Genomic DNA, 21768 nt, shown 5'->3' with positions numbered 1-21768 from the left:
AAAACAGTCTTGTGTGGCCTTGGGCAAGCTGCAAGGTGACTTTTGTGTGACACTGCAAAGAGGGACCGACTAGTCAAGGGCCTCTGAGTGCTACGCTGTTCCTGGAAAATCTTAGCAAGGGTAGCCACAAATTGGAGCTGATCTAACAGCCTGTGAATCTACCACAGCAAGAGGGCTTGCTTCTGATTAAGCACACAAAAGCTTGCCCGCTGGACGATGGCTGTGTCCACTCAGGTGAAGATGCTGGAAGTCTGGTTTAATTTTTAAAAAAAACATGTGAAAGGATTTTGACAAGCACAAGCACACTTGCTTTAAATGGATTGTTTATAAATGTGTCTTTAGAATTCATTTTATCATTTCTAATAGAATTCTTAATTCTTTTAAAAATATTTGTACTTCATTGTTTTTAGTTTAATATTGTCTCTTTAATGATGTGAGCCACCTTGGGTCCTCTTGAGGAGAAAGGTGGGGTAAAAATATTTTAAATAAATAAATAGCACAGCAGTTAACTCAAACTCAAATCTGTTTACTCGGGGGGGGGGGGGTGTCTCCCGACGGTCACCGGGATTTACTGCCAGGTGTACTTATTACTCTTGCTTTGATAGGGGACAGAGACGAGTTAGAAACACCGAGCAAAGACACGAAATGAATGAAGAAATGAACCCCTACGTGCAAGGAAAGGTCAGAATTACCTTAAAAGAACACGAAGCCACCCAGCGTGCTGTTTTGTTTTCCTGGATTTATTTTAATAAACGTTGCACATTCAAATGAAGCATCGTCACAATGAGAACAGAGCGTCGTCACATTTAGCAAAGAAAAAAAGGCAGAAGCCGATCAGTTTCCCACTCAACTCAAATGCCCCTTTGCGGGGTGGGTGGAGTGGGCGGGGTGGGTGGGTGGGAACGGGGGGGGTGAGTGTGTGGCTAGAGAGACGAATGAAGCCCTGCTGGGAGGCATGAAGACAGAACTGCCAACATCCCTCAAGCTAGACTGGTCACCTGGCAGAAACCCAAGAGAAAACCCCTTCTCAGTGCAGGCCAGAAAACCCTGTGGCAGATAATTTGGGGGGGGGGGGGGGTTGGAATCTTGCAGAAACCTACGATTGCCCTGGGCCAGGGAGGCGAGAATGCAGCATATGGTAAGGCAAAAAAGAGGACTCCCCACCTGGTTCTGTGATGAATTCAAGAGGGACTTAAGGCAAGCGGAGAGGGAGGGAGGGAGGGAGTTCCCACGCAAAGGGAAGGCATTGCAAAGCAGCCATGAAGGCAGAGGGTTCTCTGGAGGGCAGGAATGAGGACACAGGACAAGTCCGGGAGACCAGGGCCATCGGCTGCAACGCCCGACGGTGGGAGCCTGCCAGCGGAGCTCCTCAAAAAACTGTCTTTCGGGCACCCTCTCGACAGCATGCCTAGGCCAGACCCCTCACCCCCACCCCGCCTTCTGTTTCTTGGCTGGCCATTGACGGATGGACGGAAGGCTATGATATTCAGGACAGACTGAAGAACACTTCCCACCAAATGAGAGAGGCTGGCATGAGAAACAACTTTTTGTGATGCAGAGGCGATTCCCCAAACAGATAGTAATGATGTACACACAGATAATGGACATGCGTGCACGCATGCACATCCCTGGCCATACATATGTCCCTAACGTGCACCCAAAGCAGTGTCTCTAATCCTTATTTTCCCAAAATCAAAGGAAACACGAGCAGACAGTATGATGTAAAGTGCTTCTCCTTGAGCATTAAAACATTGCCCCAAATGTTTCAGTAGAACATCATGAGAAGACACGGATGTTGTTCAACTAGGGTACACTTATTGCAGCTTTCAAGTGTTAGGGCCAGCCTGTCCAACTTTCCTGCTTGGGCATTTCAGGGAAAGAGCAAAACGAAGCTGCCACCCACCCCGAACCCCCAAGGAAACAGGCACAAGGATCGTCCGGGAAATGCCCTCTCTTTGACTACTGCCTGAGTGAGTTCAGTCTTAACTCAGCCTGGAGTAACTAAACAGTTTCCTAGCCTCTTCATTAACTTCTAAAATTTTATTCTTATTATTGTTATTATTATTACTTGGACACAGTTAGTCCGTATCCTTAAGGCAAAGCAAGCCTGCCCGCAAACACGCAGCGGGGGGCCCTTGGATCAATTCAACTGTTTTGTTAGCTCAGCTGACCGACAAGACTGACTCACGGGGCAGCCCATGGGCCCTAGAGTAACAGAGTGGGGGAAATGATGCTGCTTGAAGATGAACCGAGCCTTCCTCTGCCGAGACGGGCCGAGCACTGCTCTCTGGGTGTCATCAGACTGCAAGAGGCTGTCTTCTTCACACCTGGCCACCCTGGGAAGGGCAGAGGGGGCTCGCGGTTCCCCGCTGGGTGGACCAGACATGGATAGATCGTGGTGAACCGGCAGGTCCATTCGGGAACACTGCATTCTGCCACGGCCAGGACTGAGTTGTTCTTTCCAGAAACGTCCTTGGCTCTGAGAAGTTTCACGACCCACCTCCGGCAGTTAAAGCTCCGTAAGGACCACGAGGACACGGCAGGCCACGCCAGAGTCAGGTGGGTTCTTTGCCGCCAGCAGAGGTGGCAGCTCCTTCATGGCCATTTTTCCTTCTGCACGATTTAAACTTCAGTTCTGTCTCACAGCCTTTATTCTGCGCCTAGAGGTGCCCCCTTCCATCCCAGAACTCTACGGAATGCCTTCGTGTCTTCAGTCCACTCCTCCTCAAACTCATCTTGGACCGAGACCAGCATGTCTAACGGTTTCATCAAGCATCTTCTTCTCTGGCTGAAATGAAGCGGCCCAAACAAGGCATCGGCTTTGGTGGCCTGCGGTCATAGCTTCTAGTGTTCTTCACAACTGTGAGAATGTTCCCAGACAGCCTTGGTGGAATAAACGGGATGAGAATGCCATAAATGCACCATCATGTGTAAAAAAAAGGTAACTGCAAAGGTTGCATCAGGTTATTATTGCTGCGCAGTAAGAACCGAGAAGTCCCTCAGAAACACCTCGGGGGAGAGAGAGAGAGAGAGAGAGAGAGAGAGAAGGCTATACATCGGGTAGCTGCTCAAAAATTCTCCTGGACTCTGGCAGTATCTGGAGAGGAGGGGTTTCAGGACTTCCTAGGATGGATGTTCAAGCTGCAGCTTTGTTTTTGTATACGTAGGCTCTGAGCTTGAAGCAGAGGTGTGTGGATTTGTGGGGAATTCCGGAGACCTGTCGCCCATCCACATGAACCTGCAAACAAACCTCTCGAGGAGTTTTAGTCTGAGCATTTGACCGCTGGAAGAAGAGGGAGCCTTGGCAGCGTTTCCGCGTGCCAGGAATATGGAACAAGCAAGTCCGCCCATCGTCCCACCTTTTAGGTTCACGGAAAGAAAAAAAAAGGTTAGAACAAGCCAACCAAAACCAAACTCTGCACTCTAATGATATTATTGCCTGTTCATCAATATGGAAAATGGGAGCAGAGGGGAGGAACATGGTAAATGGAGAACAGAAGGGGAAAATCTGTAAAAAATAAAATAAAAAAAGAGGGGGGGAAAGGGGAACACCACAGTAAATTAAAGCAAAGCTCCTGGTACAAAGCAGAAGAACCAAACAGACAAACTGGTGGGTTATATAGTTTCCGTCGGAGGTGTAAAGATTCGTGGTTTTGTGGACAAAGACTACTAGAATGCTAGGAACTGTGATCAAAACACGCCAGCAAATTTGCACCTTTCTAGTTTTAGTCATCTTTCAGGTGAAACAAGATTCAAAATATACCTGTCTGCTTTACTCCCTCAGAACTTCTCAGGAAATTTCAGGATACCTGGAAGATAGGGCTTTTAGATTTCAGTTTGATTCAGTAAAGGTGGGGGCTGTCCGGCCATCAGCTACATACCAATTACAGCCTTCATCAGCTCCCTCCAGCCAAGCCCATTGTGAGAGACGTATATGTGTGTGTGTGTGCGTGCGTGCTACCTATTACATTCCTGTTTAAAAGACAAGACCTGTCCGAGGCAGAAAAAATGATCTCTCTGCCATGCCCATTAAAGATCTGCAGAAATTCCATTTCCCTAAATGAACTAATCTAACCAAAACTGTTAGCATTTCAGAGGTTTTTCACTGGCAGACAGAGGCAGGAAAAGCAAGAGGGTTGCAAGCACCTACCGCTTTTTTGATAGGGTGCATTCACTGTCTAAGGTGCGGGCCACCAAACAAGGGTGGGCTGGCCATGGCTTCATCCAAACATCTGTGTGCTGCGCTCTCACAGATAGTCCCTTGGACAGAAGCCTCTCCTAATTGATAGGCGACTCAGTGCACGGAGAAGGGCAGGTCTCTGTTTCTATTAGAAACCTTATCTTTTGGCACCACACGACAGCCAGGATGCTCTCAAAACTTGGCCATATGTTTTTTTACCATCCTGTATGTATTGGCTAGTTGACACAGAGGGGCACTTGCAATCTTTGTGAACTATTTACAGGGCTGCTGGAAAACTCCTGACGTATCCTTTTAGAAAACCCAAGCGGCATGGGAACATTTGCTGACTTAACATTCTCTCTCTCTCTCTCTCTCTCTTTCTCTCTCTCTGGGTTTCAAGCTACAGATCTTCCCCCTGAGATAAGGACTCCGGTGAAAGAGTCACATTTCACACATGCAGGATAGCCCAAACAAAAGAGGGCTGAAAAGGCATTAAGCCGGCCAACTTGAAATATTGACCCCTGTTCTTCTAATGCTCAAACCCCCACCAGCCAGTAGCCGAAAACCAGGGTAAGAGTGAGTGGGTGGCAATTACAGGCAAGCAGACGATGGTGTCGATTATTTACAAACCTTGAGTAATGGGGACAAGGAGAGGGAAAGGCAGCCCTTTAGTTAACGGTTCATAAAAAACTGTGAAGCCACGGTGCTTTCTCAATGCAAAGACAGAGCCGGACAGCTACCATGAAAGTCTCTTTGTGCGGCATGCTCCAGGGACCCGTGTCCCTAGCAAGGATACCTACATCAGGCAGAGGAGAAAGAGATGGAAGCGGTCTAACTACTGAGTTGGGGAGGATCTACGCCGGCCTCAGGCCACACTCCAGCGCTGCTTCTGCGGAGGACCCAGCATTCCACGTCAGGGATGGATCCGTGTGAGAAACAAACAGCCGGGCTCCCTTTCTCCTGGTGCCTTCTCTCCGACCATCAACAGCCAGGAACAAGGCTCGGCTGGGCTCTCCTGCCTGACTTTCAACAAAGCCATCGTTTCTTTCTCCCGGCGGAAGAAAGGCAGCTTCTGGTCTCCACAGGCTGGGCACGGACTGTACCCCTTGAGTCCTCAGGGGGCCTTCTTCAAAGGGCAGTCAAGCCAAAATTGCACCGACAGTACATCATCCCAGCGGTGTCCATCCAGGTATCTGAGATGGGGTCGTATTTCTGCACAGTGTTCAGGTAAGAGGATCCTGAGTGTCCGCCCACAACATAAAGGTAGGTGTCAATAACGGCAGCACCAACGCCTGTTGGAGTAGGGAGAGGAGGAGAAACAGAGAGCAAAGACATGCTGAACAGGAGGCTATCAGTGCTTTTAATAAAACCACAAGGCAGGGAAAAGATAAGCGAGAGAACAAGAGAAAGACGGTCCGGCAACTGCAACTGGTCCAGAATCGAGCTGCGCCGCTGGTGAGTGGTGGGGCCACTAGGGAACTAGTCAGGGGCCCCTTTTGAAAGAGCCGTCCCTCAAGGAGGTAAGAGAGACGGCTTGCAGACAAAGGGCCTTTTTGGCAGCTGCCCCCAGACTATGGAATGCTCTCCTGACTGAGATTTGTCTGGCGCCGACGCTGATGACATTTTGGTGCCAGGTCAAAACCTTCCTGTTCCAGAAGGCTTTTAATTGAAAAACATCAGCTGTGGGTCCTGATGGCAATTTTTAGACTATATATTTTAATTGTATTTTAACCGTTTTATCTATTTTTTGTGTTTTAATTGTTGTAAGCTGCCCAGAGAACTTTGGGTAGAGTGGGTGGCATATCAGTTAAATAAAAAAATAAATAAAATAAACCCAGAATCTGAATAGAATGCCGAGACAGTGGGCCAATTCTGATAGATGCACCTCTCATAAGCCTTCTCCTGCGGCATGAGGCCTTAAAAAAGGTCAATCCCTTAAAACCTTGGTGAAATAAGCAAGCAACATGTAACTAGCGGAAAGTAACTTTCAGAATGCTTCCTACCTGTTCTGGGCTCCTTCATCGGCCGGCACACAGTCCACTGGTTTTGGTGCGGGTCGTATCGCTCAATGCTGGACAAGTGGGAAACGCCGTTGTGCCCCCCGACCACGAAGATGAAGCCCAGCATGACCCCGACGCCAAAATTTGTCCTTTTTTCAGACATTGGAGCTACTGCCTCCCAGGAGTCCTTGCTCGGATCGTAACGCTCCACGCTGCAGAGGCAGACAAACAGCAGAGGTCAAAGAAAGCCATTTGTAAAAAAGAAAGAAAAAAAAGAGGAGTACCTCAAGAGGCTGTTTCAAACGCATCCAGGAGGGACTTCCCTGCCGTTTGGAAGTCCCTTTTCAAGGAAGCGACAGCACACCTTTAAGGGGTAGTGCAGGAATCATTGGCCTTGAGTTCTCTCTCTCTCTCTCTCTCTCTCTCTCTCTCTCTCTCTCTCTCTCTCTCTCTCTCTCTCTCTCTCTCTCTCTCTCACACACACACACACACACACACACACACACACACACACACACACACACACACACACACACACACACACACACACACACACACACAGAGAGAGGCTTATCGAGGCGGCTGCCACTGAGAAGGAAAAGAGGGACACGTCTGAGTTGAACCCAGCCTTGACAGAAGATCCCCCTTTCAAGAGATGAGGGCCACAGCTCCGGAATGCAGTGCTTGCGACGTCTGGGTTGTGTCGTCCCTGTGAGAAGAATGGCTCTCAAGCAAGGTTCAACGTGGGCTATGAGAAACCGGGGATCCCACTGCGTCTTAGGTTCCCACCCCTGCGGGCCAGATGCCTTGGGTCTTGCCCATCTACGTATCCCGGGGGGGGGAAGAGGAGAGCCCACCCAGCAGGTTTCCAGTAGCAAACACTTCCACGCCACACAGCCGCTGTGCAAATATTCCCTGTCAGTTCTCACAGGCCCTGTAGGGATCTGAGGGAAAGGGGAAGTGGGTTCCTCTGCATGCTTCTGCTGGACCTCTGGAGGCAGAAGAGCATGAGGGTAAAGGACTCTCTCGTCCTCTCTCCAAAGTTCTTCTCACGCGCCTTGTGGGGAGAAGGGTGAGGGCAGAGACTATTCTGACCACCTCCAGATAAAGCGGGTCGACTTAGAAAGCCACGCGGGTTCACCCCAAGAGCTCAGACACACCTTCCAAAGCACACCTTGACTGAAGAAAAACATGTCAAACCCTACTAGCACCTTTAGCTAAAGGCAGGACGAAAGTGCTTGGATGAATTCTCCGGCCCAAGCATTAGCGAAGCCCCCAGAAAGGAACAGCAGGTTGTTTGTCGGAAACCTCTTGCACGTGGGTAACAGAGCCCGTTTCTGAGCAGGCTGGTGTAGGGTCTCCTTCTAGGAGGAGAGCAGGACAGAAACAAGGTCAATCCTAAAAGAAGAACCTCCTGCCTTCTCTCCTTACCTGTTCATGTGGGCAGGCCCGTAGCCGCCAATGGCGTAGATCATGCCATCCAGAACGGCGGCTGCAAAGCAGCTCCGGGTTTTACTCATGGGTGCCACCGGTTGCCACTCTTTCACCTTCGGAATGTACTTTTCCACTGACTGGAGGTACGACTGCCCATCGTACCCGCCCAGGGCGTAGATTTCCCGGGAGAGAACCACGACTCCGAGGGTGCTCCGGCTGTCGTTCATACTTTCAAGGGTCGTCCAGGTGTTTGTATCGGGATCCCAGCATTCCACGGAGCTTTCATGTTTCCGACAGTCAATGCCCTGACACATGGGAGTTATCCCTCCGATCACGTAGACCTTCTGGTTCAGGACGCAGATTCCAAATTCATAGCGAGGGACGCTTAGAGGTGCCAGTCCTATCCAGGCGTCATTTTGAGGAAAGTACATTTCCACACTAGAGAAGGAGAAATGGAAGGAAAACCGTTCACAGGACAAAGCTGAAACCGACCAATGTGAGAAATGTTGAATTCAAAACACTTGCATCTCAAATCTCCTAGCTCAAAGTAGATTTTTCCACAGGCAGAGTCAGCTGATGTTTAAAATGTCTTTTAAACAGTGAACAAACAAGATGCCAACTGTAAAAGGGGGCAAGAAAAGAGTCACAGCAAACTGTTAAAATAACTGTGCTGGTTTAGTTCAATGTGTAATTGAAATAAGTGTGCTGGTATTTGCCTAATGTTATCTGAGACCAGACACGGGGGAAAACACTAGTGCTTGCAGAAAGACACATTCTGCTACAGAGGTGGAACCAAACGAGAGTCACTATCCTCAGCAAAACAGAGTGAACTCTGGCAGATTTAAGAGTCGTTTGCTCGTTTTAGCAGAGGATTCGATGCTTTTAAAAACCTATGGTTTATGAATATGGGATATTGCTTCTCTACCCATGAAATGACCAACACTGCCTTGCCGTATCATGCTTAACTTGCAGGCAGGAACAAAGAAGCCAAGCTTTCCATAGCAATGGTTGGCCTGCATCTTCGTAACACCAATGTCAGCAGTCAAGATGGTTTACAGGATTCCCTCTTGTGCTCACTACCATTCACAAAGAGACACCAAGCAAGGAAAAATCCTAGAAGCAGACTCCATCTTTCCATCAGTTAACCACTTCTAACTCAAACGTAAAGGAAAATGAAGAGACTCGTGTTTTCTAAACCCAAGAAGAGAATGCTTCTGTCTAATGTGTCCTGCAAGTGATCCTGCCTGCCAGCATGTTCAGAAGGAAGACTTTATTCCTGCGGTGAAGCTGAAGCCCTCATATTACCTCTAGTGAGTAAGACTCATTTACCTGAGAGAGTCACTGCTGAGTTCATATGTGCAGAGCTGCAAGCTAAATGACCTCTTGGGAATAAGCCTCATTAAACCGAACAGGGCTGGCTTTAAAGTACACCAAAATAGGCTGCTTTGTCTAAATACATAGGAAAACAAAAAAAGAAATAGGGGTGGGGGAAGTGTTGAGCCAGATGCCTGGGGTCACTAAAAATTCCAGAGAAGTGCTCGCTCGGTCTCAGTCTCTTTGGAATGTGAAAACGTAAGAAGCAGGTCCTGATTTCCAATCCTCCCTCACCTTGATTCCAACCCTGACAACAATACACCGAAATAAACCTCCACTCTCAGTGGGATCACAGCTTTTGTCGTGTAAGCTTTTGTTTTTCGTTTTAGTAAGTCTGGCACATGTGGGCGAACAGGACCTGAACCAGTGATTTGGGATAGAAGAGCACTTTTCAAAATTAAAAAATGTCCAGAAAACTTTCCAATGCTTAGTTTTTCATGGGAAAAAATCACTGGCTGAAATCCTGTTACTTGGTGTAGTAAAGCCACAACTAGTGTAGGCTCATTTAATCTATGGGGATTTGGTGAATTGGCTCCTCTATAAATTACATGTATTTAGTTGGCCTTCCTTGTGTGCAACCTACTATGCTGAAAAATTGGATTTCAACCAACATTTCATAAAATTAACTGGCATCAATAAGTGGATGAAGGGAGGGACAAGCATTTGAGTTTGTCATATTGAGGCCACTGAAGGAAGGAAGGAACGGAATTGGCAGATGTAACATCATAAGCATTGAGTTGTTTGCAAACAAAGCAAGGAATGAGGAGTGCCTTTTCTTTTGAAAAACTTTTAAGACAAGTATTCTAATCAGTCGTTTCTGTGCAAAGTGTTGAATTACTTTCACTACAATAGTCATGTGCTCCCCCCCATCATGATCAAATTCAATTCTTCAAAACAAACAAACGACAAGACTGGGCCTCGGAGACAGATCTCCGCCCCCCCCCCCCATGCACGGTGGGCGTGTTGCGCTCATGGGGTGGGCATATTGCTGGAAACTGGAAGTAACTCGCCTGTCACTTCCTACTTCCGGCTAGCCAGGCTGCATGTGTTGTATTTAAAGGGCAAATGGTTCCCGCAAGGTTTTTGGGTGAAAAATTGAGAGGCTGTGGTGCTAAATCAGGTCATCATATGGTTTTGAGCAATGGGATAGTTTCTAATACAGTGTCTCCCCCTAGAAACTCATGTCGCTGCACCAAACATTTCGCATCCCTCCATTTCACAGCACACAAGTTGACAAGCACTGCATGGTGCTGAGTACCAGTCACAGAAGCATAGAATCATGAACTTGGAAGGGACCTTCAAGGTCATCAAGTCCAACCTCCTGCTCAATGCAGGAATACAATCAAAGCATATCTGCCAGGTGATGACCTAAGTCATGAGAAAAGGGCAGCATGCTGCAAGAAAACAAGGCAAGAAAACATTGGGTGGGGTGAGATATCAGGTGGCCGCTGCTACTACGAGGACTTTCCCCACCACTACAAGCCCCTGTGCCTGCAGGAGAGGAAAAATGGGCAGGGCATTCAACCCCATCATGTTCCTTGACTGTTGTACTGACAATGCTAAGGGTCAACAAAGAAGTCGCTTTGCCAAGTCCACTTCCTTTTCCCCCCCTTAAAGCCAAACAAATCATCCACAGGTTTTAGCAGGAAAACTGGTGTTTTTCACTTCACCTTAGATCTCACCTGCACTGCCATCTCTATTGTGAATTATTTCACTACTTCTCAGCATATAAAACACATTTATTTCTTGAAACAGGTAGAACTTAAATGATGAATGTAGAGAACGTTACCTAAAGGCCAAAAGCTGTGCTGGGTACTCTGCCCTTCCTCTCTGTTACACATTTACATGAATGGCCCTCCCTTGCAGGGCAACTGCTAGTGAATGCAAGCACCAGAACTCAGAACTTTGCAATTTGAGAAGGCTTTTGCCGATTACAAAGCAATAGCAACCAGTAGTCTTCCTGCGATGTTTCCAGACCGGCTTTGCAACTTTAGTGGCCTACAGTGACCTAGGGAGAGAATGTGCCCCTGCCAACCACCAATGAAACGATTGCTTTGTTAATGCCCCCCTGCCAAGACACACAAATGATTGCCCTCTGACTTGGGAAAAAGGGAGCACTGCCCCCCCCAGCAAGGGGCAATTGCTCACATCCAGTTGTAAGAAGAATGTTCTTCCAGTTCTTATAGTTCCTCACCTTTCCAAGCAAGCAAAGAGTCCGGCTTTCCCTCCCACAGCGCAGAGAACTTTAGGCGGGCAGCGAGGGCGCGTCGTCAGAACCGTCTGATAAGAAAGTCTGTGCTCAGGCATGAAATGGTACTTCAGGGCTTCATTCAGCAGGTGCTTACAGGTGTGGTCATCGCGGATGAGATGATTGGCTTCATAGAGCCGGGTGAGGAACTTGACGCTCAGCAGAGGAAGCCGCACACAGTGCAGGAGCTGGGCCAGGTACTTCTGCCGCTCTTGCGCCTCGTACTTGATCCAAGACTCCAGAGCGTAGAAGACCATCTCCTCGGTGACGACGTTCAAGCAGTCGTTGGAGACGATTTCGTCCAGCTCAGAATGAGTCAGTTCGAAAAACTCTTCCGTCTGGCAAACCTCCTCAAAGTTCTGGCAGATGTATTTGTTGGCCGCCAAGCAGAGATCGTGGCAGCCGTAGGTCTCTGCGAAGCGGGAGATCCCGATGCAGTTCCCCGGGTCCAGCTGGCTTTCCAAGAAGGTGCAACACTCCTTCAGCACCAGTTTGATCTGCAAGAGGTTGGCGGCAGGCAGGAGCGACTCCACGGTGTCCTGAGAGATGAAGACCGTCCCCGTGTAGGCGTACTCCACGATGGCCTGCAGGGCGGCCTCTGCAATGCACTGGAACTCCACCTCCGAGTTCTCCTTCTCGGACAGGTTGCCGCTGAACATGGCCTTGAAGTAGGGGCTGATGCTTGCCAGCACCACCTTGTGGGCGTGGATTTTGACATCCCCCACGCGGAGGACGATGTCACAGAGTTCATGGTGCTGCCGGAGGAGGTTCAGGCCTTGCAGGAGCTGCTCCGAATGCAAAGGGGCTAAGTTGGCAATCATGTAGGTTGGAGGCGATGGGTCCATCTGTGAGGAAAGGGAGGAAGACAGGCACAGGGTTAAACGCCACTGGAGCCTCAAGAGGAGCACGCCGTGAGAGGCCGGCGTGCGCTGTACCCTTATGCAACTGCTGCATCACCCTGAAATACCACCACCGTTCTGAGCTGTGTGGCACCTACATTCCCAGTTCATCAGAACGTTCAGAGGAAGTTTCTCCCAGACCCTCTCAGCTCAGCTCAGCCCCGGCTTGGCAAGTGGGTCTTCAGAGGATTGCCCAGCCATCTTGGCTCAAAGGTCAGCAACGCCGCACCACAGCTGGAGGAAGTGAGAGAACATGCGGCCTTCCAGATGTGGTTGGACTTTAACTCCCACCATCCTGCACCGGCCGGCACAACCGATGCGGCAGGAGGATGGGAAATGTGATCCAGAAGCCTCTGTTTGCCACCTTGACTGGATCTGTCCTTTCCAGTAACAACGCAGCATCAGTCAGGGAATCGACTAGATGCGAGCCCATCATCTTCAAGTCCAAAACTTTAGCTTGGCTCAATTACACGGGCAGGTTGCTTTGCAAAGTTTGTAAGCATGCATTCCTGCCCGGGTGTGGGTGCGATGCGGCTCTGCTTGTGCGCTGTTTTCCTCTAGGTCTGAGCAAGAGGGCAGCTTGAACGGCCAGCCGGCTGGCCACATCCTGAGCCCGGGTCCAAGGAGGCAGCCCTGCCTCTGCAGGCGAGGTCAGGCTTCTTTGGAGAAGCCTTATGGAAAGGACCAGATTTCTCACCTCTCCCGAGACCACCGGAGAAAGCCTGCTCTTTCTCTCATCGCCAGCCAGCGGGGGGGGGGGGGGGGGAGGCTAACGGGGAAACCCCCATACAAGAGGCACCCCCCCGCCAGGCTTCTCCCACGGCCAGGGGGAGTCTCTGGTTCGAATCCCTCCCCCCCCCCACTCAGCCACCCACCCCACCCCAGGACTGGGAAGCAATCAGGGATGGAGGGCCAACCTAAAAGGGGACGTCCAGCCCCACGCTAGGTCGTGAGCAAGGTCCCTGGACAACCTATCATCCCTTAGGAAGGATGATGCAGGGGGAAGAGTGGGGCATGCGGGGGGGGGGGGAAGGAGGCCCACAGCGAAAGGGCCCTTGGATAGAAGAGCCACGATGGGGCCTCAAGAGAGAGAAAGACCGACCCAACGCCGCCCTCCCGAGACCACCCTTTCCTCTCTATCATCCTCATCATCTCCTCTCCCCCCCCCCAATGCTAATGCTGTCCTTGGGCTGCCACGGGATTCCCCCCCATTCGTCCTTCCCTGTGGCTGTTCTCCCTTTGCGGGAGAGGGGGGGGGGTCGCCTCACCTCCAACCCCCCTCCCCCTCCCCCTTCCTGGCTCTCCCCTCCCCCTCCCGCCGGCCTCCCTGAGGGGAACCGGAGGCCAAAGGCGGCGGCGGGGGCGGCGGACGGGGTGGGGGGGAGGGCGGGGGGGGGAAGGGTTGGACAAAAGCCTCCCGCGCGGGGAGGGGAGGCCCCCCGCTCACCGGAGTCACGTGACGGCGGCCCGGTCCCGGCGGGGAGGGGGAGCGGGGGCGCCTCCGCGGGCTCCTCTCGGGCACAACGAGACGGGCGGGAGGACGGAGGAGGAGGAGGAAGAGGAGCGCCGCCGGCGGTTACGTCACTTCCGGCCACCGTCTCCGTTCCTCCTAAACCCTCCCCCCTCCTATTTCACTCCGGGGGGGGGCGGCGTTTTCGTTTCCTCCTCCCGTCCCGGGAGGCTTCGAGGCCTCTTCAAGGGAAGGCTTTCTTTCCCTCCTCCCTTCCCCCCCCTTTGGTGCTCTTTCCAGGCGACCCCTGGGAGGAGCGGGATCCAGGGTCACTTTCTGAGGGAGCGGACCACAAGTCCCGGCGTGCCCCGCGAGGGGAGGGAGGGGGGAATCGGTCACGTCACGGGCCGGCTGCGCCAATCGGCGCCGGGCTCTCCTCTTTCCCCCCCCCCCTTGCGCCCGGTGTCGTCGTCGTCGTCGTCGGGGCCTCCAGCGAGGGCGTCCGGGGCCGACGCGTTTCCCTGGAGACGGCGATGTTCTCCCGTCCGGGGCCCGGCGGCGGCGGTGGCGGCGGCGGCGGCCCGGCCCTCCTCGGCCTCTCTCTCCTCCGCTGCGGTCTCGGGTCGGGCTGGCGGGCGAGGCCTCGTCGTCGTGGTCGTCGTCGTCGTGGTCCCCTTGGCCGGGCATGGCCCGAGGAGGAGGAGAAGGAGGTGGAGGCGGAGGAGGCCCGGAGCCCGGCCAGGGCCAGGCCGAGGCCTCCTCTTCCTCCACCTCCGCCTCCGCCACCGCTTCGCCTCCTCCTTCGTCGTCGTCGGGCGGCCTGGGCTTCGGGCTGGTGCCCCCGGAGGTGCACGCGCGGCTGCTGGACGGGCGGGACTACCGGGCCCGGGTGGGGGCCATGGAGCAGCTGAGGCGGGCGCTGGCCCGGGAAGGGGAAGGGGGCGAAGGAGACGGGGGCTCGGCGGCGGGGCCTCCCCCTTCCTCCTCCGCGTTGCCGGGCGAGGCGGCCTCGGGGCTGCTGGCGCTGCTGGGGGCGCTGGTGGGCGACGCCAACTTCAAGGTGGCCCTGGGAGCCCTGGAGGGCCTCCGCCTGCTGGCCGCCCGCCTGGGGCCCGGCCCGGCCCTGGCCTCCCGCTTGCCGGCCCTGGTGGCGGCGGCGGCCGGGGCGCTGGGGGACGCCAAGCCGGCCCTCCGCCTGGAGGCCCACCGGCTCCTGCACAGCCTGATGGCGGCGGCCGGGCCTCAGCCGGTGCTGGACGAGCTGCTCCGGCCCGAGCGCCTCGGACGGGCCCCCCGGAGCGCCCGGCGGCGGGAGGCGGCGGTGGCGGCGGCCGGAGGGGCCCTGCTGGCCTTTCCCCGCCACGCCTTCGACCTGGCCCGCCTGGCCGCCGACCTGGCCCCGGCCCTGGCCGACCCCAAGCCCCGGGTCCGCCACGCCGCCCTCGAGGCCTTCGCCCTCCTGGCCCACGTCCTCGGGCCCGGCCGGCGGGGCCTCCTCTTCCGAGCCGTCGACGCCGTCGAGGAGCAGCGGATGATGGAGCGGCAGCAGCGGTGGCCCCAGAGCCGGCAGGAGGCCCCCCTTGGCGGCGGACCCCGCGGCCCCAGCCCACCGGAGGGCCTGATGGAAGCCCTCCAGGCCCGCCTGGCCCACCAGGCCCTGCCCCGGCTCACCCAGCAGGGCTTCCTCCAGTACGCCCTCCCCTTGCCCGCCGACCCTGGCCCCGGTGGCGGCATTGGCGGCCTGGCCCCCGGGGCGGACCCCGACCGGCTGCTGGAGGGCCACCGCATCCAGAGCGCCCACAGCGCCTCCGCCGCGGAGCCTGCAGGAGCCCTCCACCCCTTCGCCCGCCACGGGACCTGCCCCCGGAGGGTGCTGAGCGCCGGGAAGGGGAAGCTCCCCTGGGAAAGCGATCCCGCCGGCAGCCGGGCCTTCGGCACCCAAGGGACAGAGCCGGTAAGGGGGGCAGCGAGGTGGTGGTGGTGGTGTTGGTAGGGGAGCACAGCAGCCGGCAGAGTGGGGTAGGTGCGCCCGCCTGGGCAAAGCCAGGAGGAGCCCAAGGCGGCCCAGGGTCCCATCGCCGCCCTGTCTCGGGGGCCCCTTGCCCATCCACCCGATCAATGATAACGCTTCATCAGGCCACACGCCGAGGATACGCGCAGGAGGCGGACAGTGGTGGTGGGTTTTGGCCCTGCGAGGAGGAGGAAGGAGGCGTTGGGGAGAGGCTAGAGACAGGGGGAGCCTATGCCCCTCTTCTCAAAAGCCAAGCTAGCGCCTAGAGGTGCCTTTGTACACTAAAAAAGGCCAACGGGTCCAGTCCATAACAAAGCAGACCCAGGAGATCGTGCTTGGGTGGTGAGCCCTGAGCCCTGCGTCTCTTCGGAAGGCAGAGGGAGGGTTCATGCTCCTAGCTTCAGAGAAACCAGTGGCCCCACAAATGGATTCACTCGCCTCTGCGTTCATGAACGTGTCTCTGTTGACAACCACTTTCTTGGCCGCTTTGGAGGCCCTTCTTTCTCACCACAACTTGCCTGGCCAGTTGGTGATCGCCAATGTGTGATTGCTTGGGGGCAGGGGGAGCAGCTGTGGTTTTCCAGGTGTTTGGGGCCTGTAGGACTGTCACTGTACAGGACTGATGGAGGGCTACAGTGCCCCCCACCCCAAGAGTTAGAGGGCATAGATGTCTTTGAAGTCTTGAGGAGCTCATGATGTGAATTCCTTTGGAATCCCTACTCAGTGGTCTTTGTGGTTCTCAGCACCCTTTTTTCCCCACCTTGGGATAGGGGAAATCCAAGAAGATTACTCAAGGGAAGTAGATACACCAAACTCCCAAAGGTGATTTGCTTGTACTGACCCCCCCCCCCCCATTCATTTAGGAACCTGTTAGATCCGAATCTGCACGCATAACGCACAAAAATACAGTACACGGTTATAGGTGTCCAAGAGGCAAGGATCTGGATTCAGAACCTGTGTACGTTCTTGTATCCCAAAATCATTCCCACGGCGAGGAAGGATTTTTATCTGTTTTATTAAAGAACAGCAACAAAACATGACTCAAAAAGGAATAAAGGATCAAATGCAAATTCAGCAGAAAACACACACAGAAAATAAACAGGCTTTGGACTTTGTCAAGAAAATGTCAAAAGCTTAGAAAGTTAACAAAGCTTCTAAATACCTTGCTAGTAAAGACCTTTACTCTTTTATTCTAGTCTAGAGAGAAACCCTGCAGCTGAGGGTGAGCGACAGCTCTCTGGCCTCAGTTCCGTCCAGCCCAGCTTGCTGCTGGACGCTATGCCAGCAGGTTTCTTTAGCCATACGTGGTCAACTGCCTCAGGCCAGAGGTCTGCTGTCCTCAGAACAGGACCCGCTTGAATCACTTTCTTCTGACAAAAACAGACCATGAATCACTCTCCTGGACAGGCTCTCCTTCCCCTATTCTTTCCTGAGGTCACGACATGGAGGTCTGCATTTCAAAGTCCCTCAAAGACGTCCTTGCCTGGATAATCAAACCACTGAACTTTTGGATACAAAAATCAAAGCCCTTTTGGTTGGTTTAAATAATTTGCAGATGACGCGTGCTGGGAGGCCATTGGATAACCAACCTCTTTAACTCTCGTAAAGCAGCCGAGTGTATGTCAGTAGCCACGGTGTAGATATACCTTCAGAAGTGTGCAGGTATTTTAGGAGAGGCCTGCTGAATTTTGCGGATGGTCCATCGCCTCCTGCATCCCGTTTCCCATTGTGAGAAGCCCAGAAAGCCACGGCATCTCCCCCACACCCCTGCACGGGTGCTCTTGGACAGGTGGTGTGTCTGAGACCCGTCCTGGCACATGGCTCAGGAGAGAATTCTGGGCCTTTTCTTCCATGGGTGAGGCGCCCCCACTAGGAAACTGCTCAGCGAGGCCACAGTGGAGTTACAGTAAATGCCCAAAGGCCCATGAGGGTTTTCCTCGTCCATTTGGTGACCCTTTTTAAAGGGCAGTGAAGTGAAGCAGGTCTCTTAGATCCTGCTGTCCATGAGCCCCTGGAAAGATTTCTTTGTCTTACATCCATAGAAGGATGTCCGCCTTCAATGTTCTCTGTTTTTCAAGCGTTGGTTAAATTTGAGAAGTACAAGACAGCATTGTTCTTAATTTTTCAAAGTAAAAGCCATGGGTCCCTGGAATGGTGGAGGGGATTAATAATTACATTCAGGCACATTCCGGTGAGCTCAGTTTTGTTATAGATTAACGCAGGGAGCCCTGGGGGGTGGCGGAAGGAATTTGTGGAGCCGCGGATGTTCGTAGCCGCTTTTGCGACAGCTGTGTGTGAGAGAGATGACTAGGAGGCAGTCGAACGGACAGCCTTCTGAGAGGAGCCGTTGGGCAGGCCTCTTTGTGCGAAGAGTGGCAAGAAGTCCCTATGCTAGAGATGAACTTGAGTTGATTGGGTTTTTCTGATGGTTAACGAGGTGTGGGCTGTTGGAGCGGGGCTGCCAGGAGAGAACCCAAAGTGCCAATCTCCACGTGCAGCTCCTTGGACCATGTGCAGCCCTGCTCATAGGTCTTGGAGGTTTCCGTGGTCTCCCTTGTCCAGATTCGCATTGTAATACGTGACAGTGCATTTGTCTTGGTTGGATGAGGAACCATGTGGTTTGAAATGGCATTTTAAAATCTCTTCCTTTGTGCTTTTGATTGCAGCTCTCGAGGTCAAACGATTTCCTTCACTCTCCGAAACTAAGGCCTTCTCAAGGTAACCCAGTTGCATCCTAAATGTGGGTTGAGGTTGTGGTGCTTCTCAGTCGCACTTGGAGATGGAGGCGGGGTGGAGCCTTGTCCTCTAGCTTTTTCCTTGCTGGCCTGGCCGTCCTCAGGCAGCAAGAGGGCAAGTGGGATCCAAGAAGCCCGACCGGCTGAGGCTGTAAGCTTGGCGTTCCTCTCGCCTGCCTAGCCTCTTTTATAGACCCACCGGAGCGAAATGCTCCAGAGGCTCCTCTTAGCAACCCAACAGAAGAGGGCCGTGGTGAATGCTGCAGGGAGTAGACCCCACGGAGAGGCACCTTCAGCCACAGGTGCCTCCCTGTTAATTCGCCTTTGCTCTGACGGGCGGCAGGACTTGCAGCCAGTGTTTTGCCACCATCGCCCGTCAAGAGTAAATCTCTTCACTGAGTTACGGCGGTAACTGTTACACTCTAGCATCTTGCCACTTACGAGACGACAGAGCAGCTGAACTATGACTCTGGTTTCTCTGGAGGATTGGGTTTTTTAAAAATATATTTTACAATTTTGGTGAGGAATTGGGATCTGTCGTTATAGAAACCTAAACCAGGCAATGGGACCTTTTCTGGAAAAAAGCTTGGGTGTGAAATCAAAGGCTTTATGAGAAGAGTAGCAGTTGCTGCTCCTAGGGCTTTCAGCCAAGCTTTCCCCAAAACCCCTCTTTCCTGTACCTGTTCTTCCATCCCATGTGATGGTCGTTGGGGATTTTATTTGCTCACAGCCCTCAGGGGAGGAAGAACGACAGGGTATGGAAACTGGCTTTGTGGTGGCTCCCACGTTTCTCTCCTCGGGGTACATTCTTTCCTTCACTTTCAAATGCCTGCCGCCCACTTCTGTAATCTGTGCGTGGGTGAGGCTCTGCTCTTCTGGAAGAAGATCCACTTTTGGAAAAAAGTAAACGGTTGCTCGTCTTCTCTGTTGTTTGATCCTGGATTGTTCCAAATGTGTTAATTGTGGTTCCCAGGAACTCGGAATGAGTTCTGTACTAGACAAAGGTGAGAGGTAGTTCTTGCAGGAGCTTCAGATGACGAGTGTGTGTTTTGATTAACAGCTTCTAGAGGCATTTGCGGTCACATGCAAGGGGTCATCCCTTTGCACCAGGCTAGTGTGGGGAAAAGGCTGTCTTTGGGCAAGAGCAGGCTTGCCTTTGCTCCCTGGCATTTGCCATGTATTGTCTGTCTAGGAGGCCTCTGCCAATTTCGGGGGCTGGGCTGGGGGGCTGGGTTCCTTTCCTGTTGTGCCTGGCAGGACGGGCTCAGTGGGAGTAGAACTCTGAATGTGTTTAGGTGTGCGGTGGGAGAGGGAGTGGGGGAGTGAAGGAATGTGCTGATCCTTTTTCCTTTATTAAGCGTTATTCATTTGATAGAATGCTCTGGTTTTTGCTTTTGCCTGATCCTGGATATGTCCAATACTCAGCTTTGATGGTCTCTGCTCATGTCGTGCCTAAGAGAAGCTTCACTTCCATGTTGGATGTGCCACCTCCTCCTGTAGGATCCCTTGTTCTGCCTATTGCGGGTGAAGCCTTTGCTTAAAAGGCTGCCTTGAGACAGAGACAGAGACGTGGGAGGGAGGGAGAGCTAGCTGTCAACAGGATTCCAGACATTCTGATTTTCCAGAGTCCCAGACAGACAGAGAGCATGCAGTCCCTGGACGGGGATGGCTTGCTGCAAGCAGGACCTGACTGCCCATTCCTTTTGCTTGGAAGGTGTGATGGCGTCTCATCAGCCCCATATTTCGGGACGGTGCGGCCTCTTTGGTTTCTCTGGCACTCGCGGGAAGAGCGGTAGCGTGGATTCTGATCTGCAGTTTCTTGGGCTCAGTAACCCCTGGCAAGAGAAAGGTATGTGCCATGTAGTTAAGTTCAGCTTCACCAGTATTGCGCCCACAGATTTTTTTCCCTTCCTCTCTTCCCTGCTGTAGCCGCATTTCCCATCCTCTTGCCTGTAGCCTTGCCGCAGGCTACAAGTGCTCCAAACCACCATATACTGTTCTTATCATCTCTAAGCCTCTCTTGTCGTGGACACCGTAGCCCCACCGTCTAAGCTGTGGTGGTGTGACACCCATGTAAGATCAGACCGCTGGGGTTACAGGCGCTGGGGAAAGTCCCCCTTAATAGTTCTGCTTGTGGTTTAATCTCCAGGCAGATTGGACAAAGAACAGTTGGCGAATGTAGTCGGTCTTTTTATGGATGGTTCATGACTGGTTTGCATTTTCCTTCTCTCTCCTCATCAGTGTGCGCCAGCCTGAGTTTCACCAGCAAGTCCCAGCGGATTTTTTGCAGTCCCCCAGAACACGTCTCGCCTTTCCTGGGCTCTCCCGCCGCCGGCCAGGGCTCCTTCCTTCTTCCATCCTACCCCTTCTCGTCACCCAGGCACAGTCCAAAGCGCACGTCCCCTCCCGCGGATCCCCTCAAGAACTCACAAGATCATGCTGTTAACTTCTCTAATTCCTGGCCGCTGAAGAGCTTTGAAGGGCTTCCAAAACCTACTCCCCAGAAGAAGTTTTCCAGTGCATTATTAGGAGAGGATACAGGTAAAAGCCCCGGCGGTAGCAGGTATTCAACGGGTGGTGCCTGGCAGGGTCTGCCAGCTTTGATTGCAAGGAGGCGCATGGGGTTTGGGGATAAGAAATCCCTTTGTTCTCCCTTCTGGCAGTTCCACCAGGCAGAAGACATCTGCAGACACGTCAGTGTGGCTTGCCTCACCAGGGGAAAAGGCCTAGAAGAAGCTATAATGCCATTTGGGTCGTGTCTCAGGGAACCTTGAACCTTGCGGGATGCATTGTTCTGTGAACTGCCTGTGAAGTGTTGGGTTAGGGTTGCCTTGGACGTTCCTGGGGATGCTTGTCGGAGGTGTTTTGAAACGTCTGGAAAGGGAGGTCCCAGGGAGCAGCAAGGCCACTTCCATTTTGCACTGGGAACTGGGCCTGCCTGGGCCACCGATTCCGTCTCCCAAGGTCTCTGTAGGTGGAACTCCCAGAATGAAGAATCATGGGATATGTAGTAAAAAAAATCTCATACCTGATTGTAAAGTTTGGGATGACTTGAAGAAGCAAAGTGGAAGCGAAAGGTACAGTGGTGCCTTTCTTGACGAGGATAATCCATTCCAGCAAAATCGCTGTAGAACAAAATTGTCGTCAAGCGAAAGTAAAATTGAAATGCATTGAAAACCAGTTCAGTGCGTTCCAATGGGTGAAATACCTCCGCGTCCAGGGAAGATCCTCCATAGGGCGGCCATTTTTCGGTGCCTGTATAGCGAGGAACCTGTCCTAAAACACAGTGGGGAGCCAATTTGCACAGCGGGTGGCCATTTTGAAGACCCGACAATCAGCTGTTTTGATCGTAGTTAAGGGAAAAATCAGTTCCCGAAGCAGGGAACCGATCATCGTTAAATGAAAAATTGCTAGAGCGATTGCAAAATACTCATCGT

The 21768-nt window shown here is 52.8% G+C and overlaps 2 protein-coding genes across 9 annotated transcripts in view; one reads left to right on the top strand and one right to left on the bottom strand.

Moving 5' to 3' along the window:
* Positions 1-722: 722 nt before the first annotated feature.
* KLHL28 (kelch like family member 28) lies at positions 723-13854 on the bottom strand. 3 transcript variants are annotated; one of them, XR_012082743.2, is made up of 6 exons: positions 13583-13854; positions 11183-12081; positions 7612-8052; positions 6184-6392; positions 4811-5472; positions 723-3359 (listed from the first exon to the last, which is right to left on the bottom strand). XR_012082743.2 is itself a non-coding variant. In XM_072986954.2 (5 exons), exons 2-5 carry the CDS (start codon positions 12079-12081, stop codon positions 5309-5311), a joined length of 1713 nt encoding a protein of 570 aa, XP_072843055.1. In that variant the 5' UTR covers positions 13583-13854; the 3' UTR covers positions 723-5308. The 3 variants fall into 3 exon arrangements, 2 of the variants coding, with proteins under 2 accessions (XP_072843055.1, XP_020670679.1); XM_072986954.2 differs by having other exon boundaries at positions 723-5472; XM_020815020.3 differs by lacking the exon at positions 13583-13854 and adding an exon at positions 12234-12860 and having other exon boundaries at positions 723-5472.
* Positions 13855-14143: 289 nt separating this feature from the next.
* TOGARAM1 (TOG array regulator of axonemal microtubules 1) overlaps positions 14144-21768 on the top strand; it is a 32179-nt gene continuing 24554 nt past the window's right edge. For 4 of the 6 annotated variants that reach the window (XM_072986951.2, XM_072986948.2, XM_072986950.2 and 1 more), the window contains exons 1-4: positions 14150-15539; positions 18263-18314; positions 20046-20180; positions 20573-20872. In XM_072986951.2, the coding sequence (XP_072843052.2) occupies positions 14271-15539; positions 18263-18314; positions 20046-20180; positions 20573-20872 (1756 nt within the window). In that variant the 5' untranslated portion in view covers positions 14150-14270. Of the gene's footprint in view, positions 15540-18262; positions 18315-20045; positions 20181-20572; positions 20873-21768 lie in introns of all 6 variants that reach the window. The other 2 variants (XM_072986952.2, XM_072986947.2) reach the window with 2 other exon arrangements.

Source organism: Pogona vitticeps, chromosome 1 (genome assembly GCF_051106095.1).
Source record: "Pogona vitticeps strain Pit_001003342236 chromosome 1, PviZW2.1, whole genome shotgun sequence".
NCBI classification, from domain to species: Eukaryota; Metazoa; Chordata; class Lepidosauria; order Squamata; family Agamidae; genus Pogona; species Pogona vitticeps.
The sequence above is the reverse complement of the archived record's forward strand: the minus strand, read 5'-3'. Positions and strand labels throughout refer to the sequence as shown.